Source organism: Triticum aestivum, chromosome 6A (assembly GCF_018294505.1).
Source record: "Triticum aestivum cultivar Chinese Spring chromosome 6A, IWGSC CS RefSeq v2.1, whole genome shotgun sequence".
Lineage (NCBI taxonomy): Eukaryota > Viridiplantae > Streptophyta > Magnoliopsida > Poales > Poaceae > Triticum > Triticum aestivum.
This window is the reverse complement of record NC_057809.1, coordinates 621,042,836-621,060,745: the sequence shown is the minus strand read 5'-3', so window position 1 is coordinate 621,060,745 and position 17,910 is coordinate 621,042,836. Positions and strand designations below refer to the sequence as shown.

The following is a 17,910-nucleotide window of genomic DNA, read 5'->3' as shown; positions in this document are numbered from 1 at the left end:
TTGGTCATGTATTTAAAAATTGTAATCAACAATTTGAAAAAATGTGGAACAATTATTTGCAAAATGTGAATAAAGCATTTAAAAATGTGAAGTGTGTATAGAAAAAACGTGGACCTTGTATTAATGAAATGATGAAAAAATGGGATCATGTGTATACAAATGTTAATCAAGAATTTAAAAAAATGTTGAGCAAGTATTTGAAAAATGTTAATGAAGCATTTAGAAAATGATAAATTTGTATAGGAAAAATGTTGACCATGTATTCAAAAATGTTAAATGTGTATTGAATTGTATTTGAAAAATGTTTAATGTGTATAAAAATGTTCATCATGCATTAAACAAATCATAAACTTGTATTTTAGAAAATTGAAATCAAGCATTTGATAAAAAAATATCGAATATGTACAGAAAAATGTTGACCTTGTAGTAGATAAATGTTAACCAGGTAGTTGAAAATTGTTAATAAAGAATTAAAAAAATGTTATAAAATAATGTATTTGATTACATTTGGTCTTATCTCTCATTTGCTTTTGCTTTTCCTTTAAATGTGCGCTAACAGACCAGCCCTTTGCTGTGGAATTTGATGACGAGATATAGTTTTGCAGTCCGTGCGTGCTTTTGGTGGACCCGTGTTATGCGTATGGGCCAACAATTATCAATACTAGTTAGTAGATGAAACATTATGTTGCTCTGAGATTTGGGTGTATGAAACATGAAGATTTGGAATAATATGACAAGTAAAATTGAAAATACAAATGAGTAAAATTATTGGTATTAAAAAGAAAAGATAGGTGCCGACACTCCAGTCCAGTTGAGTCCCTAATAGAGTGGTGAAATGTAGGGATATGGATGCCAGGCTGGAGGGGACGGTGGAGGGATGAGTCGACACGTGCGCAACATGTCAGCATACTCTATCCCATCACATCATGCACTTGCTGGACGTTCCACTCCACTCAGTCTCTCTTTCTCTGACTTTCCTCTTTCCAAGTGCCTCCTACTTTCCTCTTCCTCCCACCACTCTGACTCCAGCGAGGGAGCCTCTTTCTCCCACCACCAGCACGTAGAAGTTCATCCGACTCCCACCAAAGCAATCGCTAGGTAATCTTCTTTCTTTCTTTCTTTCTTTCTTTCTTTCCTTGTTTCTACTGCCTCCAGAGCATGCCATCAATCCAATCTTCTTCCTTTTTGTTTGTTTGGTTTTCCGACAAACAATTTCATCTTAGTATCTTATCTTGTTCCTTGCTTGGTTTCCATCAACACTCTATTACTTGCTATTAGGATCACTAGTACGGATTGGATGATTGATTCTCTCAAGTTTGTTTTACTCCCTCACATTTATGATAGCCTACTTTTCCAGTGTGGACATCGGATAAGTTGTACTCTAATCTATTCATCCATCTTTTGCAGACTTGCAGTCCCCGATTCGATTCGCCGGAATCCATGGGGTCACGGAGGGGAAGGCCGCAGCAGCAGTATCCTCCTCCTGCCGCCGCCGCCGAGGGCCCGCGCCCCGGAGGCCCATTCCCTCTGCAGCAGCAGCCGCAAGGGGGAGGGCGCGGCGCCCCGCCGCAGCAGCCAAGACACGATGCGGCCGCCGGCAGAGGCAGGGGCCGTGCTGCCCGTGGCGCCGGTCCCTCCTCCGCTCCCGCCGCAGGGCCGTTGGGCCGCCTGGCTCCCGAGCTGCGCCAAGCAATGGAAGAAACTTCGCCCACGCAGGCCGAGGCCGCGATCCCGGCGTCCAGCAAGGCTATCCGGTTCCCGCTGCGGCCGGGCAAGGGCAGCGCCGGCACCAGGTGCCTGGTCAAGGCCAACCATTTCATCGCACAGCTGCCGGACAAGGACCTCCACCACTACGATGTGCGTCTGCTGCTCTCTTGATTTTATTTATTTACAATAATATTATCCTTGTGACTTGTGATCTAGGTACTTTTATTTTTTGTTACTGTCCTGCCAAAACTAGTTAACTGAATTTCAACCGCAGGTTTCGATCACCCCGGAGGTCACCTCGCGCGTCGTCAACCGGGCCGTGATCAACGAGCTGGTGAGCCTGCACCGGGCGGCCTACCTCGGCGGGAGGCTGCCGGCGTACGACGGCAGGAAGAGCCTCTACACCGCAGGCCCGTTGCCGTTCACTTCCAAAGAGTTTCAGATCACTCTGCTTGACGACGACGATGGCTCCGGCGCCCAGAGGTCAGCCATTTCGCAGTCCATATTTATTCAGACCTGAACAAATATGCTCAGTGTTTCTGAACTTAACTTTCTTCTTCCGTTTGATTCAGGCGGCAGAGGAATTTCAAGGTGGTGATTAAGTTCGCCGCACGAGCCGACCTCCATCGCCTCGGGATGTTTCTGGCCGGGAGGCACGCGGAGGCTCCTCAGGAGGCGTTGCAGGTCCTTGACATTGTGCTGCGGGAGCTGCCCTCTGCAAGGTTGTAACGACGCAGACGCGCCAGTTATATATGTATTTGACAGCGATCATTTATTCAAGAAATGAAGGAAGATAATTTCTCTAATTGTTTTTTCCGACAGATATGCGCCGTTTGGACGATCGTTCTTTTCGCCCGACCTGGGCAGGAGGCAGCCCCTCGGCGACGGATTAGAGAGCTGGCGCGGGTTTTACCAGAGCATCCGGCCGACTCAGATGGGCCTGTCACTCAATATTGGTAAAAGGATCTCACCTCTCAAACCTTCATATCGTATTATGTTCTGCATGATTTTGTTACTTTGGATTTATTGTATCTTCCGTTTGAGAGAAAAATGTGTTTATTTATTTATTTTTCCTCTTGTGCTTTTGCAGATATGTCAGCGACAGCTTTCATTGAGCCATTGCCTGTAATCGATTATGCCGCGCAGCTGCTGCGTTCTGACATCCATTCGAGGCCCCTCTCAGACGCCGAGCGTGTTAAGGTCTCCCCGTGAAACTAACTTTTCCTTTTAAGAGAGAGCAAATAAAATGTGGGTTTCTTGAGCTAAAATTTGCTCAATGCCTACTGTTCAAAAACTGATTTCTGTGCTCTTGTTGATACCATAGATCAAGAAGGCACTGAGAGGAGTAAAGGTGGAAGTTACTCATCGTGGCAACATGCGAAGGAAGTACCGGATATCTGGTCTGACAACTCAGGCAACTCGAGAGCTAACGTATGCAAGTTTGTTATGATATTTCCAGAAAGCATTTACCCCTGTGATTCTATTTCTGTATTCCCTGAAAATGATCTGATGTTCTTCATGCCGCAGTTTTCCTGTTGACGAAGGGGGCACAGTAAAGTCAGTCGTACAATACTTTCAGGAGACATACGGCTTTGCGATCCAGCACACATACCTGCCTTGCCTCCAAGTTGGCAATCAGCAGCGTCCAAATTACTTGCCTATGGAGGTAAGCCAAGTGCCCAAAGCAATTAAATGTTCAAACCATTTTCATTTGGATATGTTCTGACTACAGTTGAGCTTGTTCAGGTCTGCAAAATAGTGGAGGGGCAGAGGTACTCCAAGAGGTTAAACCAGAATCAGATAAGAGCTCTCTTGGATGAGACATGTCAGTACCCGCGCGACCGGGAGCGTGATATAACCCAGGCATGAAATTTCTTGCTTTTCATGTCTGATGTGTTTCTACATATAATTGTTGGTGCAACTTCAGTACATAACTCTTGCCCCTCTTTTTTGTTTTGTTTATTCGAAACACAGATGGTCAAACACAATGCTTATCAAGAGGATCCTTATGCGAAAGAGTTCGGCATTAAGATTAGCGATTGTCTGGCATCGGTAGATGCACGGATTTTACCGGCCCCACGGGTAGGTCGTCCCACTTATTGTGAATTTTACTCGCTATTTCGCCGGTGTACCCTTTGTCATCTCCCGGCAGTGCAGTTGCGCTAAGCGAATGGGGCATCCTCTCTTTGGCTCATTGGCTGTTACAGAAAGTGATGCCTTAAGCTGCTTTCCCTGTAAACTTTCGACTTTACAGACATGCTTTATGCCACCTTTTCTCTTGATGCAGCTTAAGTACAACGAGACTGGTAGAGAAAAGGATTGTATACCTAGAGTTGGTCAGTGGAATATGATGAACAAGGTAATCACATAAATATTCTTCTCTTCACAAAGTTCACTCATCTTTTGTTTTGGGAACAAAGGCTATCTTTTCTTCTTTTTTTTTTGCTGACTTGACTCTAAAGTAGCCTCATCTCTGATAGATGGAAATAACCGAAAGGGAGGGAACCAAAAGGGGAACCAACTGAAGATTGAATCAAATAACTTGCTAGTTAGACTTTGTGCCCAGCCAACAACTAGCAAAGATTGAATAAACAACTCTTAGCCAAGTTGTTTGCAAGCAACTTGCTTCAGAAACACTGAAGCAGTACTGTGCATGTCAACAGCTCCTATGAACCACGGCCTTTGCGCCCTGCATTTTTTTTATGTTGGCAAGCTTCGTGATACGCAGCTTTCCAGCTAGAAAGTTTGACCTTAGCAGCTCCTGGTTTTGATCTACCCGTTTCTTACTTTTGCTTCATCTTAGCCCTACAAAAAAAACGGAAGTCAGAAGACTGTGCTTACATGCCTTATCTGTTGAATTGCACAATACAAAACAAATGAGTATTGAAAAGATAGTGTTTTGTAACTGACAGTTCTTTTCATCTGAAGTTTCTGCCCAACATCAATCAGTTGATGTCAGATTTTTCCCCTGAAAGTCGATTGGTTTTCAGCACTGACCAAGTTTCGTTAACCAAATAGACGTATATATTTGTTTATTCTCCATAAATATCTAATGCCCCTTTTCATTTTTCATAACCAGAAAATGGTAAATGGTGGCAAAGTCAGAAGCTGGATGTGCGTCAATTTTGCCCGCAATGTGCCGGACAAGCTTGCTCGTGATTTCTGCCATCAACTTGCTCAGATGTGCCAAGACTCGGGAATGGCAAGTATTCTTGGCATGCTTCCTGCAAAATTAATGCGCATATCAGCATGAAGGAATCACACCAAGATCCATAGATATAAAATCATCAACATGAATCGTAGGCTTTGTACTTTGAGCCTTCTTCATCTAGTCTTCTGCAGCAGTAACAGTATCATGCATCATCATGATAGGACTTCGCTCTGGAGCCTGTTCTCCCACCTATGAGTGCACGTCCGGATCAAGTGGAGCGAGCTCTCAAAGCTCGGTACCATGAGGCAATGAACATTCTTGGACCCCAGCGCCGGGAGCTCGATCTGCTTATTGGAATCCTTCCTGATAACAACGGCTCGCTTTATGGTATCTGACGAATGCAACCTTCCTAAGTTTACTGTTTATTGTTGAATTCTCACTATTGTTGTGCACATTCATGATGTTCGTTGTTACAGTTACTTGTTTCTTTATCTGATGTTAGGTGATTTGAAGCGCGTGTGCGAAATAGATCTTGGAATAGTTTCACAATGCTGTTGCACAAAGCAGGTGTTCAAATTGAACAAGCAAATTTATGCAAATATTGCACTGAAGATAAATGTCAAGGTTAGTGTGCCCTGATGCTGCTTTTCTTCACAATTTACATCTTTGTTCCATGTTCCTTATCCTGTTTTCGCTTTGTAAGGTGGGGGGCAGGAACACTGTGCTGGTGGATGCATTGTCGAGGCGTATTCCCCTGGTCACCGATAGACCTACAATCATATTTGGTGCTGATGTGACCCATCCACATCCTGGCGAGGACAGCAGTCCCTCAATTGCTGCTGTAAGTTGAAAAATATTAGTACCTGACTACCTGTTCTCGAGTATTTGACTTTTTTTTTGCAAGAGGGGTTTGGTACTCTGCTGATCAGTCACTGTGTGCTGTCTTGTAGGTTGTAGCCTCCCAAGATTGGCCCGAGGTTACGAGGTACGCGGGGTTAGTTTCTGCTCAGGCGCACCGGCAAGAGCTGATAGAGGATTTGTACAAGGTCCGGCAAGATCCACAGAAAGGACCAGTCAGTAGTGGCATGATTAGGTACGCTGCTGTGCTCGTCTATTTTAATAGTTCTTCGATATGAACACTGCTAACAATTCAGTACACTACAATAATGCAGGGAGCTACTTATATCCTTTAAGAAATCAACTGGTGAGAAGCCTCAGCGGATAATATTTTACAGGTTTGTGCCCAATCAGAGAACACCAGGTCATGTGCTGTCTGCTTTCACTGATGCCCTGTCTTCTACACCTTTGTCAGGGATGGCGTTAGCGAGGGCCAGTTTTACCAAGTTCTGTTGTTTGAACTCAATGCGATCCGAAAAGTAAGTACCTACTTTATCCAGTTCTTTATGTATCCGTACTCAGATGTTTCCATTAGATCCTGATCTCATTGTGTGTGACCCAGGCCTGTGCTTCCCTGGAGGCAAACTACCAACCACAGGTGACTTTCATCGTGGTTCAGAAACGCCACCACACGAGACTATTTGCGCACAATCACAATGATAAGAACTCGATGGACAGGAGTGGGAACATACTCCCAGGTGCATACATTTTCTAAACAACTCATACCACACATTGCTACTATATATAGTTTCGCCAATGTACTCTGCTGCTGCTGACTCGTCTCAAAATGGGCTTCCTTCCTTCCCCCCATGCTCTACATCTGAAGGTACTGTGGTGGACACGAAGATATGTCATCCGACTGAATTTGACTTCTACTTGTGCAGCCATGCTGGCATCAAGGTAATCACCAGACAGAATTTGCTTACATCTCATCTTGAGATCTAATGATCCAACAGACAATCTATACAATATCCTCTTGTCTCTTCTAGGGCACCAGCCGCCCTGCTCATTATCATGTCTTGTGGGACGAGAACAACTTCACGGCTGACGGACTGCAGACGCTTACCAACAACCTCTGCTACACGTGAGCCCCCCTCTCCTTCAGTGATTTTTTTTTTACTGAAAATTACTTTCTAACTTGCGTCACTTCTGCAGCTACGCGAGGTGCACTCGTTCGGTGTCGATTGGTAAGTCACCTTCTTCCAGGGATCACTCTCAAAGTTCCACTGCCTTGTTTCGGTGAAAAATATTTCTACCGCTTTGTCTCCTTACTGAAGCCATCTTTCCTGAATTGTTCCACTGCAGTTCCACCTGCATACTATGCTCATCTGGCCGCCTTCCGTGCCCGTTTCTACATGGAGCCAGAGAGCTCCGACAGTGGCTCTATGGCAAGTGGGCCCGGTGGGCGTGGACCGACGTCCGGCTCGTCGGCGTCACATGGTACTCGGGCCCCCGGCGGTGCAGCTGTTAAGCCCCTTCCAGCTCTGAAGGACAATGTGAAGAACGTCATGTTCTACTGCTGAAGCCCATGAAGGCGGAGCTTAAAATGCTCCTTAAGTCGGCGTGTCGCCCCTTGTCATTGTAATTATGTGAAGAAAGTAGTAATAATCCGCCAGCCGCTGTCTCGTGCGCCGTACTATGCTGGTCTATGTTTGCTTAAGTACCATCTATGTGTGTACTTTGTTATGTTGTAAATGTTGAATCTTGAGTACTTTTTAAGGGCCTGGAGCTTGAAAACCCGAGCATTCAAGCCACGGCTTGCGCTGTTATTCTTCTTCTTTTTGCTGCTTTACTAAAATCACTTGGCTCTATCTTGGCGACGTCGAGGATGAATGTGCGGTGGAGAGGTGTCGACTGTCAAGTGTAAGTTTGCAAGTTAGTTCCTGTAGCCGTTTTTGAGCTTTGCTAGTTCTGCTCTGCTGTCAATGGTGATACTTGCTTTATGTTGTTGTGTTATCACTGATAAGTTATCAGTATTTGTTGCTTTTGCATGATGCAGAAGCAGTTAACTGCTGTTGCTTCACTCATAATGAGTGCAGGGCTCACATTTCCCCTTTTCTTCACACTTTGCATTACCCTCACAATCATCATGGACAGTTCCAGTTTCATTGGAACTTTCCAAATCAATGGCACACACACAGGAACAGGGTGCAACACACTTCTCACTCAAGCAAGCACAGTTCTGGTTTATGGTGTTTGGTCTTCACTTCAGGCTGCATCCTGGGAGAAGTTGGAGGGTGGGAGCACTGGGCCGAATAAGTTGGTCGCTATCCTGCACAAACACATTATTCAGATATTAATCAGTTTTATGCAAATGTGACCTGATGCTTCTTTTTCTGTTTTGCAGCTTGATGATTGATGGCAATTCTCACCTCTGAATCCTCGTCCGTGGCCTTCTGAAGAGTCGAAACAACAAACGGTCAGGTCAGTTAGCTGCTCCCCCGCGGTCTCTTCAGTAAATTTCGTAACAGCGGGCACACTTGCCTTTCTCTTGGCCTCGGCGCAATCCTAGCGGGCGCCGTGCTTCCCGTCGTAGGCTGTGCGGGTTGTTCGCCCACCTTCGGGACAGTCTTCACCTGAAAACAGTAGTAACAGATGACATCAGTGAAAATTGGGTTGGGTTCTGTTGTGTTGGTCTTGTGCTGGTTTTTCTCAACTTACCAGCTGCCTGAACTGAAGGTTGTAGAACATCTGTAGGTAGAGCTGTTTGGCCTGCCTCTCTTCCTTGTTCAGAGTCCTCCAGAAGCCGTACATCGACCCCATGTTCAGAACTTTAGTTGCGTAAATCTGCCACGTGTAACTACAATCATAGACAAGGCATTGTTAAATTAGTTTGCAAAGAGAAAGCACAACGTGTTAGTAAGTGCACTCGATTTTAGGATAATGACTGTATAAATTTAGGTTTTAGAAGATCCTTGGTACCACTCATAGATGCGCTGGAGTCCAGCAGTGGACATCTTGTTCCAGTAGGTGGGGTCCTCCTTGCATTTCTGAAAGAAGGCTGCTATCTTGTCGCTTGCCTCCTTGCCGTTGAGTGGGTTGATGTGGAAACCCGAAACCTCATTGACGATGATTTCTGCGGGTCCTCCTTGATTTGTTGCAAAGGTTGGCAGCCCACAGTTCATCGCCTCGATGACCGTCAGTCCAAATGCCTCGTAGAGTGCAGGCTGAAAGACACGATTCAGTCACATAGTCAGTGCTTGAGTTTCATGCTTAACTGTATTTGAGTTTTTTTTACCTGAACGAAGGCGCCCCTGGTGTCTGCAATGCAACGGTACAGCTCACCGTTGCGCACGCGCTCGGTCTGTGCTTTGATCCAGCGGATCTGTCCCTTGAGCTGGTACTTGTCCATCAAGCTGTGCATCTTGTTGATCTCCTCGATCTCTTCTCTGTCATTTGACTGTGAAGGTTCCAGGAGCCCCCCAACGATGACCAGGTTGACAAGGTCCCTGAGCTTCTTGTTCTCACCATACCACTCGACCAGCCCGGTAATGTTCTTCACCTTGTCAAGCCTTGCCATAGAGAAAATGATTGGCCTGCTTCTGTCTTGTAGGTACCCTCTGATTCAACCATATCACAGTTCAGAGTTATTAGCAATTAATGTTTGTCAAATGGTAAATAAAAAAGCCTATTACCAAGGAATATGTACATATATATACTTACAAGTGCTCATCATTGTCCTCCTTGCTGTAGAGTAGCTCCTCGATTTGGGGGTGCAGGTCTGTCAGCCGTGCCTGCTTTTGCGTGAAGGGGAAGTAAACAGATTGATCAGCGCCTGGGGCGGCGATGTTGAACTTGGGGTCAAAGACGTTGACGCCTGTGGCGTAGCGACACAGCCCTGGCATTGTGAAGGCGTAGTGGCTCTCATACTGGCCTGGTTTGTCTTTGCTGCATTTTGTCAGGGAATCCTGGGATCAGTTGCGCGACATTGCTGAGAGAATGCTTTTAGTTTACGGAGTGACTGACCTTCCTGCTATTTCTTGGTAGGTGCTAGCGATGATGAAGTCGCTAGTGTTCATGGCAATCATGTCGGCAGTAAATTGGCAGGAGAAATGGTACTTGTGATCCATTTCTCTCCACTTGACATCCGAATCCTCGTACTTTGTCTTCTCAAGAGCATGTGCGATCGTTCCCTGTCAGTTGATGAATTTTTTGGTAATGTCATGTCAGATTTGGCTGGTGACAGAAGAACATTCTTTTCAGAATTCCATTTTGATGGCTCATTTCACCTGGGTAACTCCTAGCTTGCTCGACAAGAGGGATGCTACTAGATTGCCATCGGTGTAATTGCCGATGACCATGTCTGGCTTCCCCTCCAGAATGTCAAGAATCTTGACAGAAGAATCCTGAAACCACCACGATAAAGGTTTGTTATCAGTGTCACATTCAGTTCATTCACAAGGTGATGTCAGTACCTAGGAAATTCCTAGCTTACATACCTGAGCATATCTCTCCAGGTAAGGATAAATGTCAAACCGGGAGACCCACTGACGAAGATCTTTCCCATCGTCAGTTTTGAATGGCACGCGGAGGATGCTCGAGTGTTTCGTGTGCTCGACCGGTTCAAGCTCAACGTTGCACTTGGTGCCCTTTGCGTCCGGTATGAGTCTTGTTAACTGCAACACGAGCGAGGAGCTGTCAGATGCCCCCTCCCTGGACTGTTAGGCCATGGTGGTTTAATGAAGGCGATCGAAGCTTACCACAAGAATCCTCGGGGTAACGTTCAGGCCCTGCTTCCTGATTCTTTGCAACAATTCCTGTTCAAGAGCTCTAACTTGGTCCAGGATGTAAACTACCTGCCAAGAAAGGATTGATCTGTTGGCTTCTGTTTCAAGCATGTATAATTGTGGATTCAGGGTTATCTACCAGTGTGATATAAGGATCACTGTACCTGACCACCGGTGTCTGGCAACCCAAGGACCTTCTCTTGACCAAAGTAACCATGGATGGAGAAGATGACGATGTTGAACACCGACGGCACCCTGCTGAAGAACTTCTCCATGTTGATGGGATCCGGCGCCTGGAGCACTTCGGAGAGGAAGTTGAGTGTTTCTCTGCATGTTTCGGCAGTGTCACCCCACCCCTTCTCCAAACCCCACTCCTGAAACCTGCAACGGCCGGCCGGCAACCATATCATCGGTCGGTCAGGTACGAATATGTTTGTACATGTCTGGTTACAGAATGAATGATCTGCCATTTACCTTTGTTCAAACTGCTGGTACGGTGTGCTCTTCTCTAGGCTGGAGATAAAGACCTCTGCGAGAAGCAATGCTGTTTGAAGCTTGTCGGCGGTGTCTAGGGTGTCGCTGATCATCAGTTTCTGGATGACAGAAAGGAAAGACCGAGCTCATTCCAGTTAGCTCCCTGCGTACCAACAAGCTTACTGAATGGAATGACCAATCAATATGCATGCTTACTTCGCCACGGTAGTTCAGCGCGAGCAGGTAGTCCAGCAGCGGCTTCATGCTCTCCGGCTTGCCGCTTAGCTTCGAGGACATGAACCGGGAGACGAACTGCATCCCATTCCCGATGGACGACGGCAGCGTCAGGTGAGGCGTGGAGAGGTCCAGCGCGCCGAAATCGACCTCCAGCGAGTTATCATCGCGCGCCCTGAAGAAAACAACAGCAGCAGGTAATCAAGCCTGGGTTCTACTAACATTTTGCTCATCAGGTTTCTTTCTTTCTTGTAGTATGTATAGATGAATTAATGGTGCAGTACCATTTTTCGTCGTAGAGGGTCTCCTTGCACTTGAGGTAAGCGGATGGCGTGATCTCCTCGACGGAGAGGTCCCCGGAGTGCACCCTGATGAACTCCCAGACGCCGGGGTTGGTCCGGACGGCGAAGGCGACGAGGGGAGGGAGCACGACGGCCTCCTGCGTGGAGCAGATGACGTAGCCGAGGAAGCCCTCGGCGAGCCTGGCCTTCTCGGGCTTGTCGTCGCCCGCCGACGCCTCCAGCTCCTCCATCAGCTGCTGGTTCTTCATCAGCCTCCTGCCCTTGGAGACGTACCTGCAGAGCAAGGAAGGACCCATCCATCATGCATGGGCGTTTGTCTGCATACATTTCAGAGAGAGAAAGAAATGAAGAAAGAAAGGAGTGTTTGTGTTTGTGTGGTACCTCTGGAAGCACCTCTTCATCTGGTAGCGGCTCTGGCGCAGCGCCTCGGGCATCATGTCGGCGACGCTGTCGGACCTCCTGAGGGGCATGTAGGAGGAGGAGGAGGAGGAGGAGGCCATGGCTGAGCTGAGGTGGAGGTGGTTTGGCTTGGTGGTGGTGTTATGTGATGGCAAGGCAAGTTTATAGGCAAGGGGAGGAAGATGGAAGCAAGTTAACTAATTATGCTCTCCTCTGTATCTGTCTCTGTCTCTGTCTGTCTCTTTCAGAGGAGATGAGGAAGATGAAAGGCAAGAGAGGAAGGAGAGGAAGCAAAGGAAAGAAGAAGGATGGGCGACACTTTAAGCAAGGCATTTTATTCCCCTCGTTAATCAATTCGTTTACATGTTATAATTATGCCATGCAAGATTCGATTAATCCTTGGCACAAAAACATTCAATTTAATTCATGTCCTCTTGTTAATGCAGAACCAAATTGCATGTCGGTTAAATCTTATCTGGGTGTAAAATTAGGAAGAACGATTTGTTGGCTCTGAGGTTTGCTTTGGCGTGGTGGCATAGATAACTAAGCTAGCTAGGTTACCTTTTACCTAGCCTAGCCTTTTGGGTTTCTACCTTCACATGCAGAAGAGTCTTGTATTCTATGCACTCGTGCACATGTCTTAAAAAATGTCTACAAACTCGTGGAAACAGATTAATTAATTAGACGAGGAGTTCCAATATATTGAGTGAAGATGGACATTGCTGAAGCAAAATTCGAATTGAGATAAAAGTCTTCATAGGTTTTATGCTTAGTGCAAGTTATAACAATCAACAATTTACCTTTTGTGTCTAGTGTTGATCTTTAGTTGACATGGAAAAAAGGTGCTTTTTTATTCGTGCTTGCATATAAGAGGGCCTCATCGATATTTTGCGCTAGGCCCCCTGACACGCCAGGACTGCCCCTGGGAGTTTCCATCCAGAGGTAGAGGTATGCATATACACACACAACTTGGAAAGATTTTGAATTTCATATGATTTCCGTACATCACGGTGTTGTACTAGAAGCATTCCACAAGCACAACCGTCCTACAATTAGGACCTTCGTTGAGCCGACTTTTGAAAAGAATTAAGAAAATATCCATATGAAATGGGTACACGTTTTTCACTCCTATATGGTTCCTTTCTTGTAGTTCTAACCTCACAGATTAGGACAAGATTTATGAAAGCCGAGTTATTAACAAAGAAATTCATTCTCTAAAACACGAGGATCGACATCGGGTGTCAACGATAAAAAAAACCTCAGAAAAAAAATTTGAATCGAAGCTGGCAGTAAGGACTAAGGAAGCAGAGAAAGGGCCGAGAACGGGCCGCGACGGGCCAGTGGGGCGGTGAGAGAAGGGGGCCCACGCAAGCGAACGGCCCGATGGCCCGCCAACGGTTACTTAGCAGGACGGTTTCCTCTCTCTCCTTCCCGTTCCTTCCGCAGAAATTCAAAATCCAAATCCCACCCCCACCTCCTCCCCTCGCCGGCGGCGAACGCACCGGCGACCGACTGATCGATCGATCCATGGCGCCGGCCGACGGCAAGGACGCGCCCCCTCCTCCCCGCCCCCCGCCTCCCCCCGCCGGGCCGGCCCTCCCCGGCGGCGCGGAGGAGTACGTGCGCGACTCCATCGAGGCCTCCCTCGGCCTCCCCGTGCCCGACCGCTCGCTCCGAGCCAAGCTCGCCGCCTCCGAGGACCTGCGCCGCCGCCTCCAGGACCGCGTCTTCGCGCTCGAGGAGGAACTCCACGCCGCCGCCCGCCGCATCGACCTCCTCAAGGTCCGTCCGCCTCTTCCCCCTTTCCCCGTCCGTTCCGTTCCGTTCCGCATCGGCGGTTACCTGGCTGCTCGCTCGCTGGCTGTTCGACGGAATGCCTGCCTGACGGATCGAGACGGCCCCGTGCGGTGCGTGCAGAACGAGTCGGCGATGAACGCGGAGGGGATCCGGCGGTGCGTGGAGGAGAAGGAGGCCGTGGCGGCCGCGCGCGACCAGCTCGCCGCCCACGCCGCCAGGCTCGAGAAGGAGTGCGGCCTCTACGAGCGCGACCTGGAGCGCGCCATGGAGTCCTGCGACGAGCTCGCCAGGGAGAGCGACGACCTGCGCAACCGCCTCAGGGACGCCCCCGACGTCAGTAACACTTTCCTCGCTCATATTATCAGTTGATTCATTTCATGGTTGATGACTCCTGTTATCCACTGATTACTACATTCTGGATATGATTTCTTGTCTGAACTTGTGTGTTCTGCCATTGGGAAAATTGGTTAGTTGACGAATTAGTATATCATCCACAGCTTTTGTTCAGTTCATGCATAATCCAGTTTGACTTGTCCTGTTACATGGTTTGTTTTTGGTCTGGCAACTATAGTAGAGCTCCATCACCATCAATCAGGTGAGGTGATTTGGTGTTGGATCAACTCTAGAGCTCTGTCACCATCATTCAACACTCTGCTTGCTTGCATGATACTCCTATATGCTACTGCGGTGGCTGCTTCGTAGTAATTACTAGTGCAGTGCTGTTTAACCAACCTGACTGATCCTCCAACATTCATCTTACTTACTCACGCGCAGCTTACTGAACAAGTGCAAGCGCTGCAGAGGGACAAGGAGATACTCAAGACCAACCTAAACAAAGCAGAGGAGGAGGTACCATATATGCTGAACCTCTCTTGCCCTTGCAACTGCAAACATGTTCTGCACCTGCGACTTTTATCGCCTTCTCAGCGAATGTCAATATATTTCATTTGTGTGAAGCTAGTGTGGTTCTGACGGTTGGAAGTTTCTTGCGTGTTTCAATTCAAGGTTAAGTTGCTATTCGAGGAGAACAGAGCCCTCGACGAAGCCAACAAGAGGCTGCTGTGCTTGCTGGAGAAGGAGCAGAAGCATCGGTCCGAAAGAAAGCACTCGGCCAGTAATTCCACCAAGGTAAAAAGCACCAACCAACCAACCATAAAGCTCACACAAGTGTGTACTACTGATTTAATTTAATTTAGTACACGCACACACACAGGCAGTAGAGCTGTTAGTCGAAACCATGAATTACCTACCCTACTGTCAGTGTCAGCCTGGTTACCTTGGTGACAATATTAACAATGCCGTCCTTTGTGTTGCAGCAGAAACGCAAGTCGTCGAGCCTCAAGGACACGAGCCCGGTCGGCCTGGCCATCGATTTCAACAGTGCGGACGCGTCGAGGCAGCCCCTGTTGCCCTTGCAGCCAAACTCTCCGGACTGCAGGGTCCATAAGAAGTGAAGCTGGCCGTCCCGGCATTCTCCTCTGGATGGCTTGAACTGAAGTGAACTGAACAACTACCCCTTAGCTAGGCACTGTCGCTTGCTGCTTGCCTGATCGATCTGACTAACTTGCTGGGTTAATTTGGTTGGTTCTTGTCGGTAGAACCTCCTCGGTCATATGTAGCCTGTGTTTTCCGCTTTCTTCTTCCGCTTGTCTTGGCAGCTGCCTGTGTCTATCATATCATGATCCTTTCATGACAAAATTAGTAGTATTATCTTAGTAGTTTTGTGTCTGGTGATGAGCGTGTAAGGCGCTGATTCGACGCTTATTGTGGCCAGTTCGTCGTGTCTCTATATCACTTCTCTGTTCCCTGGCTGTCAATACTGCGGCGTTTTTTACAGGAAGGGTAAACTTGTGTTAGGCAGATGTATCGTGCCTGGTTCGACATCCTGAAGAAGTATGTTATCCATCTCAGCGAACGCGTTTGGCCTGCTAATATGCCATGGATTCGGTTTGATTTTTGCATCAGATTGCTGTTGACAGCTTCTCATAGTATGTATGTATGCATAAGTCTTTCTTTGACATGTAAGTTTTCCGAGGCTCCCAAGTGGCTTGCTGCAAGTGTGATTAGTTTCTATGTGATGCCGCCGTTCACAGTGAAACTGCAAAACGGATAGTGTATCGGCAACAAGATTTTAGCGACTTTAGTATTGGTAGTTCGGAAAGCATATCTCTGAATGAGCTAAAAAAAGAGCATGAACCAAATTCCGCAGTGCTATATATATAGTAGTCCCTTCATTCACAAATATAAGATGTTTGGATACTTTAATATGGACTACATACGAACTGAAATTGGTGAACAAACACACTAAAACGGGTTTGTATACATCCAATTCAGGAAAAAAAATTAGAACATCTTATATTTGTGAAGGAAGGGAGTATTTCTTAATTTAAATGGCATGACGGTATTCCACACTGGCCTGTGTACATAAATATAAGGTAGTGAGAACATAAAAGTGCAAAGGAGTAGAAAGGGGGTTATAATAGAAGTGGAATGCCAACATGATTATTATCTGGCTGAGAAATGCCCACACCACATGGTTTTTGATTTTGTGCAGAATGCTTATCTTGCTGCTTAGTCCATTCCCGTGCCCCACTTGTACTTGTGCCCCAGTCCAGTGGACCAGAATATATTTCGTCTTATTCCACTCTCTTTGTTGGACTATAAGGGAGTACAAAGTAGTAGAAGGTGTTGGTTTTGATCTGACGGCTTAACAGGCTAGTTAGATCTATTAGTCTAACAGAAAAAAGGGGAAAGATAACGTTAAAGAAAAGGCCCCACGCACCAACGTACGTGGGCTTTTTATCCCAACTAAGGCGCCCTGATCGGGGGCACCCAAACCAACTGATGGTTTAGGTCCCCTGTCGCCAGCGCTACATAAAAGGGGGTACGGGAGAGGGTTGGCAGCCTGCGCAATCACAATTTTCGTACGGTTTCACTCCCCTCCCGATATTCTCTCACCCCTTCCGATCGGGGGGAGCGCTGCAGCGACGGGAAGACCTACTCCAGCCACCGCTGCTGTCCCCGGGCAGTGCCGGTGGCGTCCTGAGGGCATCAGGACGTTGAGGAGGACTGCTACCTCGACTACATCACCCCTGCATCACGCCTGCATCGAGCAGGCGATCATGTCCACTGCCGTGACATGTAAAGATTCCCTAAACTTTCTCTGTTCATGCTTTTTAGGTGATTTAGATGCAATCAGTTCCTGCTAATGGTATCCTAGAGATGCATAATTAATCCAACAGAAGGAAACAAAGAATGTAGGATGTGTACTCGACAACACAACACGGTAGGATGATCATGGATGGTATGTGCTCCTTTCCTATCTTCTCAGGCTTGGGCGCCGATTGTTCTTCCGCTGAATCATTGTGGCTGGTAAATACAGTTACAGCTGAGGGGGTGCCGGGCTCCGACAATGATCGTGGGGGGCATCCAGCACCACACCTGTATGATATGTCCAGCCTTATGGCCCAACTGCATGATCTTGGATGGAATGCTAAGGATTTGTCAACTTGCAGGAGAGGGGCGTCAAGGTTCTATGCTGGCAAGTCGCGGTCATTCAAATCGCTGGAGAGCGTCGAAGGCACCGGAGGATCTACCGGAGCCAGAGGCCGGAAGCAGAAAAATAAGGAGGAGGGAGATGCAGCTGCAAGAAGAAGATGCGAGCAGCAAACCTGCATGGCCCCACCAACCTGTCCAAGTTCATCGGGAAGAAGCTGGGAGTAGCAACCTGAGAAACGATGAGACGACGATGCCTTGTGCAAGCCGTGTGAATTAGTAGTACAACTATTTGTGTTTGGCAAGAAATTCAGACCATCCTAACTCAGCCCAACAAACGGGTGAGAACGTTAAGAAGCATCAGTGCTACCTATTATGGTGGTTCTATGTGATTTACTCCCGGTTCAACTCTTCGGCAATGCTCATGTTGGTATCATCTCCCTTCCACGTCTGCAAAATCACCTTCAAAATCCAGGACGTCAACAGGTGATTTAACTATAAAGTTGATTAATCTATTTTTGAGTATTCTACCAAATGGAAACCAACCTTAGGTACGTGAATACTGCAAGGGCACTTTCCTTTTTTTTGTTTGCGTGAAGCAAGGGTACTTTGCTTATGGGTAAATAAACAATTTTTCTGTGGAGGTAGCTATGGAAGGAAACCAAGCGAGTCCAGGGATTGGCAGTTATTTCGGTGGCCTTTCTCTCTCTCTCTCTCTCTCTCTCTC

At 47.2% G+C, this 17,910-nt stretch overlaps 3 protein-coding genes and 1 long non-coding RNA gene across 5 annotated transcripts; 3 read left to right on the top strand and 1 right to left on the bottom strand.

Moving 5' to 3' along the window:
- The first annotated feature begins 953 nt into the window (after window positions 1-953).
- Window positions 954-7,492, top strand: LOC123129208 (protein argonaute 1C). The gene is made up of 23 exons (XM_044549450.1): window positions 954-1,098; window positions 1,408-1,857; window positions 1,982-2,190; window positions 2,280-2,429; window positions 2,530-2,663; window positions 2,798-2,907; window positions 3,032-3,138; window positions 3,235-3,373; window positions 3,454-3,570; window positions 3,682-3,789; window positions 3,995-4,066; window positions 4,787-4,909; window positions 5,080-5,245; window positions 5,361-5,482; window positions 5,562-5,699; window positions 5,809-5,951; window positions 6,031-6,093; window positions 6,171-6,234; window positions 6,318-6,453; window positions 6,582-6,655; window positions 6,745-6,839; window positions 6,911-6,942; window positions 7,061-7,492. The coding sequence occupies exons 2-23, from the start codon at window positions 1,441-1,443 to the stop codon at window positions 7,276-7,278; spliced, it is 2,937 nt and encodes a 978-aa protein (XP_044405385.1). The 5' UTR covers window positions 954-1,098; window positions 1,408-1,440; the 3' UTR covers window positions 7,279-7,492.
- Window positions 7,493-7,801: 309 nt separating this feature from the next.
- On the bottom strand, window positions 7,802-12,035 carry LOC123129210 (sucrose synthase 7). Its single transcript, XM_044549451.1, has 16 exons — window positions 11,874-12,035; window positions 11,475-11,765; window positions 11,173-11,365; window positions 10,957-11,075; window positions 10,647-10,863; window positions 10,456-10,551; window positions 10,195-10,371; window positions 9,985-10,101; window positions 9,722-9,888; window positions 9,419-9,643; window positions 8,994-9,315; window positions 8,678-8,922; window positions 8,417-8,555; window positions 8,240-8,331; window positions 8,128-8,151; window positions 7,802-8,027 (listed from the first exon to the last, which is right to left on the bottom strand). The coding sequence occupies exons 1-16, from the start codon at window positions 11,990-11,992 to the stop codon at window positions 7,964-7,966; spliced, it is 2,607 nt and encodes an 868-aa protein (XP_044405386.1). The 5' UTR covers window positions 11,993-12,035; the 3' UTR covers window positions 7,802-7,963.
- LOC123129211 (uncharacterized) lies at window positions 9,541-12,171 on the top strand. Its single transcript, XR_006463638.1, has 6 exons — window positions 9,541-9,810; window positions 9,926-10,121; window positions 10,213-10,471; window positions 10,612-10,903; window positions 10,995-11,387; window positions 11,490-12,171. It is a non-coding gene; the product is annotated as an uncharacterized lncRNA (long non-coding RNA).
- Window positions 12,172-13,328: 1,157 nt separating this feature from the next.
- LOC123131480 (programmed cell death protein 7) lies at window positions 13,329-15,420 on the top strand. Of its 2 annotated transcripts, none has more exons than XM_044551152.1 (5): window positions 13,329-13,673; window positions 13,809-14,021; window positions 14,463-14,537; window positions 14,694-14,816; window positions 15,008-15,420. In XM_044551152.1, exons 1-5 carry the CDS (start codon window positions 13,419-13,421, stop codon window positions 15,140-15,142), a joined length of 801 nt encoding a protein of 266 aa, XP_044407087.1. In that variant the 5' UTR covers window positions 13,329-13,418; the 3' UTR covers window positions 15,143-15,420. The 2 variants fall into 2 exon arrangements, with proteins under 2 accessions (XP_044407087.1, XP_044407086.1); XM_044551151.1 differs by having other exon boundaries at window positions 15,005-15,420.
- Window positions 15,421-17,910: the final 2,490 nt, after the last annotated feature.

Excerpts from the sequence above, each read along its gene's own strand:
- LOC123129208 (XM_044549450.1), top strand. The coding sequence starts at position 1,441 with ATGGGGTCACGGAGGGGAAGGCCGCAGCAGCAGTATCCTCCTCCTGCC. Across the intron at positions 3,374-3,453 it reads CAAATTACTTGCCTATGGAG|GTCTGCAAAATAGTGGAGGG; the intron begins GTAAGCCAAGTG and ends GAGCTTGTTCAG. Across the intron at positions 5,700-5,808 it reads GCAGTCCCTCAATTGCTGCT|GTTGTAGCCTCCCAAGATTG; the intron begins GTAAGTTGAAAA and ends GCTGTCTTGTAG.
- LOC123129210 (XM_044549451.1), bottom strand. The coding sequence starts at position 11,992 with ATGGCCTCCTCCTCCTCCTCCTCCTCCTACATGCCCCTCAGGAGGTCC. Across the intron at positions 11,766-11,873 it reads ATGAAGAGGTGCTTCCAGAG|GTACGTCTCCAAGGGCAGGA; the intron begins GTACCACACAAA and ends CTTGCTCTGCAG. Across the intron at positions 8,332-8,416 it reads ACCTTCAGTTCAGGCAGCTG|GTGAAGACTGTCCCGAAGGT; the intron begins GTAAGTTGAGAA and ends TACTGTTTTCAG.
- LOC123131480 (XM_044551151.1), top strand. The coding sequence starts at position 13,419 with ATGGCGCCGGCCGACGGCAAGGACGCGCCCCCTCCTCCCCGCCCCCCG. Across the intron at positions 13,674-13,808 it reads GCCGCATCGACCTCCTCAAG|AACGAGTCGGCGATGAACGC; the intron begins GTCCGTCCGCCT and ends CGGTGCGTGCAG. Across the intron at positions 14,538-14,693 it reads TAAACAAAGCAGAGGAGGAG|GTTAAGTTGCTATTCGAGGA; the intron begins GTACCATATATG and ends TTTCAATTCAAG.